This window comes from Colius striatus, chromosome 1 (assembly GCF_028858725.1).
Source record: "Colius striatus isolate bColStr4 chromosome 1, bColStr4.1.hap1, whole genome shotgun sequence".
Taxonomy (NCBI): Eukaryota; Metazoa; Chordata; class Aves; order Coliiformes; family Coliidae; genus Colius; species Colius striatus.
In genome coordinates, this window is record NC_084759.1 from 14002347 (window position 1) to 14015075 (window position 12729).

Sequence of the window (12729 nt, forward strand, 5' to 3'; positions counted from 1 at the left end):
GTGAGGTTGTTCAGGGATTATTATTACCAGTTAAGCCTTGCTGGTGCACTCATGGCCCTGACATTCTGGCAATTCATTAAAAGGTACAATCTGATCTCTTAGAGGAATGTCCTTGATCAGTGAAACTTTTTCTCATTCTGGTTAGGTAAATGTATAACTCCTAGGACATTCACACAAGTATTACAAATGAAAGTCCCATGACAGCGTTGTAAAAATCCATGGATCCTAAACATAAGCATCTCAGGTGCATTTTGTCCATGAGATGTCAAAATGGCTTTATGGAGACAGTGCAGGTGAAACCAAACAGTTCCAGAGCAGAGTTATCTCACAAGGACCATCAATAAAACTCAGAAAAGGCCAGCTGGAATGAGGAAAACTCTACTTACTCACACCTGAAACCTGATCCTCAGGAAAGACCTACAAAGGCAAAACCTGGCAACCAGAAGTACCAGTTCCACTCAGTGTTGAAAACTGTGGACTCAGTATTTGCTCAATAAAAGTTTTATGATCACTATAGTTTTCCAGACCTCTCATCAACTTTTAACATGTTGTTGTTCCACAGAACTTCATTTTCATAGGCTGTCAGGAGGGTGACGATGCACTGGCACAGGCTGCCCAGGGAGGTTGTGGAATCTCCTTCTCTGAAGGTTTCCAAACCTACTGGATGTGTTCCTGTGTGACCTGATCAAGGGGAATTTGCTTTAGCAGGGGATTGGACTAGATGATCCCTGAAAGTCTCTCCCAAGCCCTACCATTCTGTGATTCTGTGATAATTGAGGTGATTTAAATGGTAAAAATAAAGTCTTTTCCTCTTATATAGTAGTTTTTCCACACTAATCAAAATCATAGAATCATAGAATGGTAGGGGTTGGAAATGCTTTATGAAAATTAAGTGCAGTGGACTATTTGGATTATTCAGTTTTCATGTAAGTGCACAGATACTTTAATGATAAGTGCAAGTTTGAGATGCTCAGCAAGATAGCTAACTTCTCTCTATTCTGCCATGACAGAAAGAGGATGTTGTTGGCTGAGTGCAGTGTAGCTGACTTACAGAGGTGACACCACAAGCGTTTGTGATGGTGTAAACCTGGAAATAGTAAAAAAATTCCCAACAAATGGAACAATAAATTTCAGGTGAATTTCAGTGATCCAGAAGCAAGTAGCTGAGTTTGGAGCCCAGCCAGTCTCATAGGGTGAAGAAACAACTATTTGGACAAAATCCATTTCAGGTCCTTAATGGCACAGCCCTAGGTGCTGCCATTATGTGCAATGTCTTGGACAAGGAGATGGCTGTATTTGTCATGGAAATGTCGTTTCTTTCAGCATTTGACAAGTACCACTTGGGCATGTGATTCTGTCTCTCCTAGTGCAGATTAAGGCTAATCAAGGGACTGGAGCATCTTTCTTATGAGGAAAGGCTGTGGGATCTGGGATTGTTCAGGCTGGAGGAGTCTGAGAAGGGACCTCATTAATACTTACAAGTATTTAAAATGTATGCCAAGAGATTCCACTTAAGGAAAAAATGTTTCACTATAAGAGTGAGGAAGCCCTGGCTCAGTCTGCCCAGGGAGGATGTGGAGTCTCCTCTGGAGGTTTTAAAAACCCACCTGGATGTGTTCCTGTGTGACCTGATCTAGGTGAAACTGCTTTAGCAGGGTGTTTGGACCACATGATCTTTAGAGGTCCCTTCCAACCCCTACCATTCTATGACTCTGTAATCCCCACTGGTTTATGCAATCTCATTCAGACTTGGGTATAGATGTATGTCTAAGCAGCAGAAAGAGAGAGAGCTCAGAGCAATATATATGAACACAGCCACAGTCTGCTGTATGAAATCAGATCTTGGTTTTAAGAAGTAATTCTCAGTACAGGAGAAAACTTTCCCTATTACAGAGCACTGTCTGAGAGGAATCTGGAAATAAAATTTTAAAAACATGAATGTGTATATTTTCCTACAAATATAATTGCATGAGAGGAATGAATGTCCTACTTACTGAAACACATCAGCCAGGGTGCTTTGCACTAACGGTTGCTTGAGATAATGTTCTGCACTGAATGGCATTCCTTAATATTAAAATCTAGAAGTCTTGTCTTCATGGAATCTTGTGTTTATGAACTCCTCAATTAATCAAAGCAGAAATTGTTAATAGAGACTTCATTTCTAATGAAGAAAAAACTGAAAATAAACACAGTTCTAGGAAGTCATGTATGTTTTTATGCCTAATTAGCCAGAAGCAGAGAAGTTTTTGAAAAGTACCCTACGTTATCATAAGAGTAGGATTTTAAATTGGAGCATCTAAAATCAATTCTGAGTCTTGGAGGCTTAGGTTAGAGTGTTTTCTACAAGTAAGGAAAAACACTTTAAACTAAATAGAACCCGAAGACTAAATGCTGATCACATCAGAAAATTGGTGCTTTCATGAACAAAAGGAAAATCCATCAAAGTTACTCTTTACTGAATAGGTTTCATAATTTGAGACATTCTATTTGAAAGGAGTAACAAATACTCATAGCAGATCTTTGCTACATCCAATAAATTGTTCACAGCCCTTCCTAATAAACTTGCTTCGCAGTCCTTTTGTTTCCTTTAAAAATGTTTGCAAATCAGTAAAACATGTAATTGCTTCTGTTTTTTAAGTAGCCAGGTTTTCTAGATCAGTTACCAAGAATTCTTAGCTTCAGACTTGGGAGCCTAGCACTCTGTGACAGTGCTTTGTAATGAAAGCAGGGTTCAGCTATCTGCTTCACTGGGTGGGGGCTGCCAAGTTTTACTTCTTTTTTGGATTTGAATGTTATTGAGTATCCTGAAGTATGAGTTTTCTAGTCCCTTGCATATATATTCTTGTCTGTTCTTATCTCTGTTGATAAAACATAGTCAAAGCAAGCGAATCATTCACTGATATAATAAAGCAACATTTTCTAAAAGCAAGAAATGCTTTCTGGGATTTAGCAGCTGAAAAGTTTGTAAATGATGTTGGTTATATAGCTCCATGCTTTCACTATTAATGGTCTTAAAATGCTTTCACTCACTTTAGCAGATGCTGTTTCCAGATTGTAATTGTGATTGATATCTTTTAAGCAAAGAGTAATTATATGTCTGTTTTGCTATGAAAATCCAAGCAAACTAGGTCAGTGCAGCAATATGCAGGAAAGTAAATGTTTTAGGTTCCAGAGGATTCTGCTTTTCTTTCTGCTAAAATCTACCTTAATACTGAGATGAAATATTTATACTGTAGTTAGTTCAATCAGGTGGTCATTTTGTTTGGCAGATTGGGTCACCTTTTGGGGAACTAACAGTTTGTGAACTACACACTCATATGAAGTTTTGATATACTGCTCATTGTGAGCACTATGATATTGGCACACGTGAGCCAAAGCTATAACAATGTCGTAATGTAGCTGGAAAGCACATTCTCGTAAGTCAGTGAGGGTAAAACAGTAGTATTGGACTTTGATCCTGAACTGAAATATGTGCTTCAGGACTCGAGAAGGCAAAAAGTGGTATCACAGAAACTATTTTCACTGTAACTCTTTGTACCTTTGGAAAATTGTTACCTATACGTCCATCTTTTCTTAGTTTGACTTTTTAAATTTAAGCAATTTGCTGACACAAATTCCTGGGAATCCTCAGGGGTTAAATCACAACAATACTTTTCGGTGCCCAATGTGGGGCTTGAAGGGTTTGAGATAATGACAGATTTGATTAGAATGTGCTAGACTGGATTTATAGCTGTTATTGCTGATTACTTGTTACTTCACAGGCTCCCGTGCTTGCTGTGGGGCTTGCTTGCCTTGCTATATATTACAGCCCAGTGCTCATTAGTGGCCGCTTTCACTGCTTCCTGTACTGCTGTACTGCTTATCATCTTGCTCTGCGGTGCTTGGGAACATTTTGATGACAGCAGTGGTAATGTGCCTGGGCTGCTGTTTCTGTGCTGCTGCACTGGACAGGCTGCAACTCCAGTATGAACCTCAGGTGAAGGGACAGTGACCTGTGGCTGAGTCCACGTGAGAGAAAGACCCACCAAAGCATCTGTGACCATGGGTAAGTCCACATCAGAGTAGGTACACCTCGTAGTGTCTGGAGCTGCGGTTATATCTGTGAAGCAGCAGCAGTACCTCTGAAGGGATTGTGACTTGAGTCTAAGGCCATGATGAAGAAGGTATACCTCAAAGCATCTGTGGCTGTGCATGAGTGCACATCAGCTGGTGAATGCACACTCAAGTTGGGAAAGATCTAGGGATATCTAATTTGTATTGTATGATACCTGAAATTGAATTTCAAGTAATCACAAAAATGATATTTCTTCTGTGTTTTGTAGACATGGACTAGAAGTAAAGTATCTGCAGGGAATAAGGTCATTATATTCACTGTTTGTACCTCTCTGATAGCACAAATTGCAAGAAGCAGAAATCCTTACATTCTTACATTAAGCATAGTTTTTTTTAAAAAGGGCTATAATAAAAGGTTTACAAGTTTCAGGGTTTGAAAGAAGTCAGAGAGTCGTGATCTGTGGGACAGGGTCTAGTTGGAGGCCTGTATCTGGAGTCCCTCAGGGGTCAGTGCTGGGACCGGTAGTGTTCAGTCTATTCATGAATGACCTTGATGAGGGAACAGAGGGCATAGTTAGCAAATGTACTGACGATACTAAACTGGAGGGAGTGGCTGACACACCAGAAGACTGTGCTGTCATGCAACGAGACCTGGACAGGCCGGAGGGTTGGGCAGGGAGAAATCTAATGAAATTCAACAAAGGCAAGTGTAGAGTCTTGTATCGGGGAGAGAATAACACTATGTACCTGTCCAGATTGGCAAATGAACTGTTAGAGAGTAGTGTAGGGGAAAGGGACCTGGTTGTTCTGGTGGGCAGCAGGATGAGCGTGAGCCAGCAATGTGCCCTTGTGGCCAAGAAGGCCAATGGCACCCTGGAGTGGATTAGAAGGGCTGCGGTGAGTAGGTCAAGAGAGATTCTCCCCCCCCTTCTACTCTGCCCTCATGAGACCACATCTGGAATATTGTGTCCAGTTCTGGGTCCCTCAGTTCCAGAAGGACAGGGAGCTGCTGGAGAGAGTCCTGCACAAGGCAACAAAAAAAGGGAGTGGAGCATCTCCCTTATAATGAAAGACTGAGGGAGCTGCAGGTCTTCAGCTTGGAGAAGACTGAGGGGTGACTTCATTCATGTTTAAAAATACATAAAGGGTGGGTGTCAGGAGGATGGAGCCAAGCTGTTCTCAGTGATGTCCAATGATAAGAGAAGAGGCAATGGGTATAAGATGGAACATAAGAGGTTCCAAAGAAACATAAAGAAAACCATCTTCACTGTGAGGGTGAAGGAGCACCTGAACAGGCTGCCCAGGAGGATTATTGACTCTCCTTCTCTGGAGACACTAAAAACCCACCTGGATGAGTTCCTGTGTGACCTACTCTAGGTGGTCGTGCTCTGGCAGGGGGATTGGACTCAATGATTTTTGAGATCTCTTCCAACCATTAAGATTCTGTGATTTTGTGTGATTCTGTGATTCTGTGATTTATAATGACTGCAAAGGTGATGTTTCTGTTTCAACTCTTTAACAGTTTGAAATAAAAGTGCATTTAGGCACTTATGATTTGATTTATAATACTATTTACTTTCATGCAGGTTCTTTGCATAGTTTACTTGGTAAAAGAAAATTTTGATCTCTGGACTGTACAATATGACAGAAGGGATTGAAATTGTGCAAAAACTGTGGTATTCTCAGAAGCAAGAAGAAAGAACAAGAGCCTTTGTGTGAAGCCAAGTTCCTGCAAGAGCTGGGGTGGGAGCTCAGCTGCCCAATGGCAGTGTTTTCCCTGGAACTGCATGCATCACAGGCAGCAGGATGCTAAGGGCAGTACCCTTGTTTCTCTTAGGAACAGCAGCCAGTAAAGGCAAAAATATATTTTTATTATTCATCCGAGAAGGCAAAAGGGCCCTGGATGGAACCATCCATGAATGAGAGTAAACCAAGAGAAATATTCATCAAGCAATGAGACAGACAATTACTAAACCACCAGATGAAGACATTGTTGACAAAATCATCTCGTAAAAAAGTGAAAGAGAGAGCATGTGGGCAGATGGCAAAGCTTGGAAAAGTAGGTTGGACTTAGGATATATCCTGTAGAAAGGAAAAAAAACCAGTCAAGCATAACGACTGCTATGCTGGGTCCAAAAAGATACATGTGTAGCTCAGACCAACTAGACAAGAATATAATAATAGGACAATGGGAGATGTTTTAACTAGTACTCTTTGTCCATCCTCATAGTGTCAAAACAATCATCTCACTTCATCCTGATGCATTGTCTTGATATTTTTTGAACACTGTTTCTCTTTTTGGTAGGCTATTCATTGGGAAATGAGTAACTTAAAAGATGAATGAAAGTGTCTTTTTGCCCAGTAAAACCTTCTTCCTGGCCTTCTTTGTATAACTAAATGTTTCCAGGATTCCAGAGGAAACTAAACCCCAGAACATTGTGCCATACATTTCGCAGCAAAGATAATTCTCCCTGGAGGAGGAGAAATGCTAGACTCTGAAACAGAGGACTGATGTTGTGTCTGAATGTGTGTTGCCCCAAAGACAGCCAACGCTGTTACAGTCACCAAGGAGAAGAGACAACACAGACAGGGCAATTAAAAACAAGTAAAGGTATCTAAAAAGCAGGAGGAATATGATATAAATAGATTATCATAAAAGGAAAACAGAGTGCTTTAAGACTAGAAAGCTGCAGTTTACAGCGGGAAGTGAAGCCGGTGCAGTTTGCGGAGTGGTACCACTAGATGGAGGCAGATGCTGCCCGGTCCCCGTCGGCCCGGCAGCGGGAGTGCAGCGCGGCAGCCGCCTTCCCCAAACAGCTCCTCTGCGCCCAGGGAAGCTCAACAGCAGCTCGCAAGAGGTAAGGTGATGATGATAGCTCTTTGCCCTCTCAGAGGACAAACCCTCTGGCTACTGGAGGCTTCCTAGGAATACACTTCTGGAATTTTATTCCACTTCTCACGGGTCATATGGAAATTAAATATTCACTAGAAAACAGCTCTGCTATTTTCAGTCAGGTTTGTTCTCATGCCTTCCTCATTTGTCAGTAAAATGCCTCCTCCTGCATGGTACACAGGTTGTCTCATGCATCCTTAGGAATGGCTCTTTCTACAGTATTTCCCCTGATGACCTCTGTGTGTCTTCTGTGCTTGTTTTCTCTTTAAGAAGCACTAGCAAGTGATTTGAGCTCAATAAAGAACATGGTGTGTCTGTTTCGTGCTATGTTCCCTATAGGGACTTTGAAACAAGGTTCTTGATATCGACATTGCATCTGTGCAGGACCATCACCCACATCAACCCAAGTTGTCTGAGCATGCACATAGGTTGTGGATCTCAATAGTCCCATTCTTCATAGTCTTTGATGAAATCTGGAATTCGGCTCTGTTTAGTGGCTTCCTGTCTGTCTTGTACCTCAAGACAGCTGTGTCTTCAGAATAATATCCACTTAGCACTAGTTACTTGCTCTTTGAGCTACATGTGGAAGAAATAGCTAGTAACTGACGAGTGTTTTTCAAACTTTTGTCTTACTAGAGGCAAGAAACATTTCTGAGGGGGAAGCACTTTCAGGAACCCTGCTTCATACACCATCCTTACATATCCTTGACACTCTAGACATCTGTCAGTGATTTATTTCAACCATTCTACCACCTGGTGCTACTGCTTGCAGCAGGTATTATTAGGTTAGATGAACTGGAATAACAGGATTTATTTATGGAATAAACTGCTTCCCATGTGTCAGGTCTGGAGCTCTACTTCTCTCTTCTCCTGTCTTCAGGAGTTACCATCTGTCCTTATGGAGGAGGCAGCCATGGGGTTGTTCCATTGCCCTTGCTGAAGGCACTTCCAAGGCAATCACAGAGCAATGGGGATCCCATGGATGGTGAAGATCCTTTTTTTCATGCAGTACCTGGAAGGTAAAGTGTCAGCTAGAAAGGAAGTGAAGAGAAGAGGTCAGAAGGACAGGAGGAAGGTAGTTTCCCAATGCCACAGAGAGGAATTGACCTTTGTTCCTTACAGCTGGTGTCATGTCCCTTCCAGCTCCAAGGAGTCAGGAAGAGCAAAGTCCAGAGATCAGTTGGTACCCAGAAACCTGACTGGGAAGTAGGCCTACCATGGGAAGTGTATCAGTGTTTAGATGCTATTTTAGGATTAAACCAAGGATTAAATCCAGAGGAGGCTTTGAAGGTTTTCAAGTGGTGCTTTGCTCAGGGAGCCAGGAATCTCCTGGGACTGAAAGACATGGATGTGTTTTCCCACGTCATTTCAGCTTTTCAGTTATGGCAGGAAGGTGGGAATCCCACCCTGCAGCAGAGAGGAGCTCAGGGCCTTGGGACAACCTGCCAGCTCCAGCAACTGGAAAGCCATCCCAGTGTTTCCAAGGTTACGCTCCTCTGTGCTTGTTTGTGTTTTCTGGAAACATGAGATTAGACTTCCAAAGGAGGAAAGGAGAGTTCCTGTTAGTTTGGGGTTTTGTTGTGTTTTTTTTTTTTTTTTAATTCAAAATACCCAAGAAGTATCTGAATACCACAGTGGACAATGGGAATCCTAGTCCACTGCTTCAAACCCACTTCTCTGATAAGCCAGAGAGGACATGAAATTAAAGAACTCTTCCGTTTCAGAAAACATCCCAATGCTGAAGGACTGTGGACACCTTCTCTTCTATGTGTGAGCTGTATGGGAAGCAACGTGGGAGGCAGCAGTAGGTGCTGTGAAGGGCCAAAAGGTACATGGAAATAGAAAGCAAGTCAGGAACAGAGTTTATAGCTCCATCACTAAATGCCCACAGGCTCTTTGTGTACCTACACCTTTATTCAGGAAGATATTTGTCTGTCACACATGAAGGAGTTATGAGACTTGATCTAGATTGACCTGCTTCTGCAGGGGGTTGGACTAGATGATCCCTAAAGGTCCCTTCCAACCCCTACCATTCTATGATTCTATGATTTAATTCCCCAATGTAATGCCAAAAGGTAAAAAAAATATTAGACAACAGAGTATACAAGTTTAGATTTTTTTTTAATGGAATGAAATTGAATAAATTGCAAATAAATCAATATAAAAATGTAGGGAGAGAAAGTGCAGTCCAGGAGTTTACCACTTTAATTTGCTAGAGGATTAAAATTGTTTTGAACACAAAACCAACCAGATGTGACTTCTTTGGTCTTCTTGAAGAACTTAAGAGTTTGATGATCTTTTCCCTGTGGGAAAGAAGCACAAAACATAGAGACTGTACTGGAAATAAACAATGCAGACAACTATGTTTTGTTCCTAGCATTCCTATGCCCCGAGGAAGGTGTTGCCTAAAGAAAAGCAAACCTGGTAAATTTTGCCCTGTGGGGTCAGTTTCAGTTGTGCTCCACTCCTACTGCTGAGTAATTTCTGCCTTCACTGTCTCATTGACTTGGTAAGTGGCACAGGATCTCTCATTTCTCTGCCTGTAGCCACACTCCCTGAAACAGTAGAGCAAGATCTGCAGGACTTTTTTGCCAATAGGTAGACGTGCAGAAAGGCAGTGTGCCAGGCCACTGCTCTGCTGGTCTGACACCTCTTGGCTGCAGTGGGGACTCACTACAGAAGGAACATAGTGGACAGAGCACACAGGAATGTGTTTTTCCCAAGTTTGGTCCCTTTCTTTCTTTTTGGTGACAGCCTTGCAACCAAGGAGAGCAGCAAAACCTATACCCTGGTAGGTTTTATATTGAAAATCAAATCTTATCACAAATTTACCGTATAACTTCTGAATTCCCCTCTTATCATCCTCTGAAAGTCTGAAGGTTGCTGGGTTCACATATGAGTAGACGGGGTACATCAGAGCTCCACGGACGTTTGAATGAGCAAGTCCCAAAGAATGGCCAAATTCATGAGCAGCAACAAGGAACAAATTAACTTCTGCAGCACAGAAGCAAAGAGAAGTATGTTAAATGTGTGGCTGTGTTCTTCTAACATGTACAGTATTTGCCCTTGTCCTTCATACACACATGTGGGTTTTACCTCGATTGGTTTCTGACCACCATTCATCATCATCAAAATGAGCATCTCCGCCAAGTCCTTCTCCAGGTGCAAATGCATGAGCTAGTGTGTTACCTCGTCCATCAAAAGGATTTCCATCACCATGCTCTGCATTGGAAAGTAAATAAATGTAATCAGATTGTATCAGCTGCAATGTTTGAATTGGATAAATTGAAGCATGTTTGAGCTACTTTAGTTCCTTAGCAATCTTCAAAAGAAGATCGTATGATAGCAGCAAGATTGTAAAAATGAGTGAGAAGTATAGGTTTACAAATTCTTGACTTGAAATCAAATACTGTAATTTGATAATTCAGGCTGCTGCATGTTTCAGAAGGAACAGGATAGCTTTTTCTGAGGCTTTGTCAGAAATGTGGTTCTGAGGCAAAACCAGCCGGTTTGCTCTGCAAATCTGTTCCTAATAGTTTGCACTATTTGCCAAGGTAGACAGGGCCTTGAACATCTAAATTTCAGTGTCTCATTCTAGAGCTGAATTCTCCCTCCATTTCACAGGCATAACTCTGAAAGGATTTTCTAATAGTTTCATAGGAATAAAACCAAATCATAATATAAAAACTTGGTGGCATGACAAAGAGTAGATAAAATTTATGCAGGCTTCAGAAGAATTCCAAACTCTCTGTTCTTTCTTAAAGCTATGCTATAAGAAATAGGTACTCTGAGTCAAATATGGACTATTGCATTGTAAAAAGGACAAATATTCTCACCATGACGTGCAAATGCAATCATGATGTCTGCATTTCCTCTGGATATTCTTTGGAACCGCAGTGGAGTCACATCGCTCCATACCATAAAAGCCCTTTTAATTGCATCTTCTACTTTCCTTGGGGATAGATCAGGTGTATAATTGAGAATCCTGGTAGCAAAAGGAAACAGATGAATGTCATTTAGGGGTTGAAGGAAACCCCCATAGTTAAATACAAAGCATTCCCTTTCCCTTAAGACCTGAGTCATCACTAACCTGTAAGTCAAATGTGTCTTTTTCCATCTTGGACTTCCAGGAAATGTGCTGTATTGTGCTATATCAGGGACTCCACACCTGGGCTGTTTAATTAGTTCTTGTGTTTCTGCATTCAATTTTCCGGTTACAGTCAGATGGAAAAACCTCTGCATTTCTTTAATCCTCTCCTCTAAGCTTCGGTCGTCTGTTTTTGTGAAAAGTGGAAAGAATTTATCAAGATATACCTGGAAGAAAAAAGGGAACATAAAAATGAATACATTTATCTGTGATCTTTTGGTAACTTCATTTTACATTTGACTGAATTGTTTCATTGTCCTCCATTCACAGCTAGTTGTAGATGTACTTTTAATTCCCATTTCTCTCTGGAGTAAAGATTAGCACATATAAAAAGAAGTGCCATAGCAGCCATGTGCTGTGATCAAGCAATCCTTTAAAGTAAACACAATTTACCGAGCACTCAAATCTTGAGCCTTCCAACATAGCCTACATGATATTTTGGAGATATTTTGAAAATGACATGCTCCCCTTTATTTCCCAGTTAGAACCTGATCTCTTTTCTAAGTCAGATTTATGGCATCTAAGCTAATCAGCAAGTTTAAATTGTTTCATGTTACCTCTGTAGTAATGTAAGATATGAAGCTAATATAAACAGATAGGAAAGGAATGTAGAAGCTGAATCAAAAATCAAGTTTTTCATATGCAGTTGTATTGTCCCCTGTTAACGTACCTTTACATTCTGAAGGTCGATGTTACTCCATGATTCCAGTTTAAGTCGTGCTGGAAAAGCAAGACTCTGAGGTAAGAGGATGGCAGCACAAAGTAGGAGGTATTGCATGGTGCCCAGCTCACCAAGATGCCTTGCTGCAGCAGGAAGGGTTTGACCATCTGTCTCCCAAGACTACAGCTAAAGTGTTTATATAGACCCTGATAGGTCCAAGTGGCAATGCACACGTGACTCACTTTTTGGTAGTGTTAATGTAATGTCATCACTATTCTAAGAAGTGAATGAAAGGCATGTTAAACAAATCTTTACTTTGACTTCCCTGTTGATGTCATGTCACAACTAGCAACCAGCTTTGTCATTCATTTTTATATTACTCCAGTAGTGAAACCACAGGGTTACAGGGAAGTTCACTTTCTGCAACTTCATCAGTATAGTTACTGTATAATCACTTCTTGTGCTTCCCCCAAGTTCCTTAGACAGAAATGCATTTTGCAACAGCCTTTTGGTCCAACAGCCTGCCTGTATTAGTTGATGCAGAACCAGATATGAGATAGATGGGAGTGCTTTCTCCCCTAAACTACTGGCATTTCTTAGGGAGCACACACAATGCTATCTCAGGAATTTTTCTGATTCAAATTATCCTATGCTGCAGGAAATGCGGTTCAGTGAAGTTAAAGAGGTTTCTGCTGTTTTTAGAGGGATCAGAAGAGAGCTCTTTAATTGTGCCCTCTGGAAATAAGAGACTGCAGAAAGCCTTTGTCTCTTTCCTCCCAAATGAGGTAGTCTTTCAGGACAGCCTCTTTACATTGGAGAGATAGATATAAAACATAATTTACAAGAATGAGTGAAATCTCTCTGGAAAAAAAGAGAGGAGCTTACCCTAACAAACATGGAGCTACCTTCTACCTTTAGGCTGTACCAGTGCAGTCTGATGGAAGTCCATGAAGCACTGCCAGAGCAAACCAAAGC

At 41.2% G+C, this 12729-nt stretch overlaps 1 protein-coding gene across 1 annotated transcript; it reads right to left on the bottom strand.

Annotated features, from left to right (window-relative positions):
* Positions 1 to 9123: 9123 nt before the first annotated feature.
* Positions 9124 to 11885, bottom strand: MMP7 (matrix metallopeptidase 7). The gene is made up of 6 exons (XM_062020390.1): positions 11764 to 11885; positions 11037 to 11260; positions 10783 to 10931; positions 10043 to 10168; positions 9779 to 9940; positions 9124 to 9249 (listed from the first exon to the last, which is right to left on the bottom strand). The coding sequence occupies exons 1-6, from the start codon at positions 11869 to 11871 to the stop codon at positions 9227 to 9229; spliced, it is 792 nt and encodes a 263-aa protein (XP_061876374.1). The 5' UTR covers positions 11872 to 11885; the 3' UTR covers positions 9124 to 9226.
* Positions 11886 to 12729: the final 844 nt, after the last annotated feature.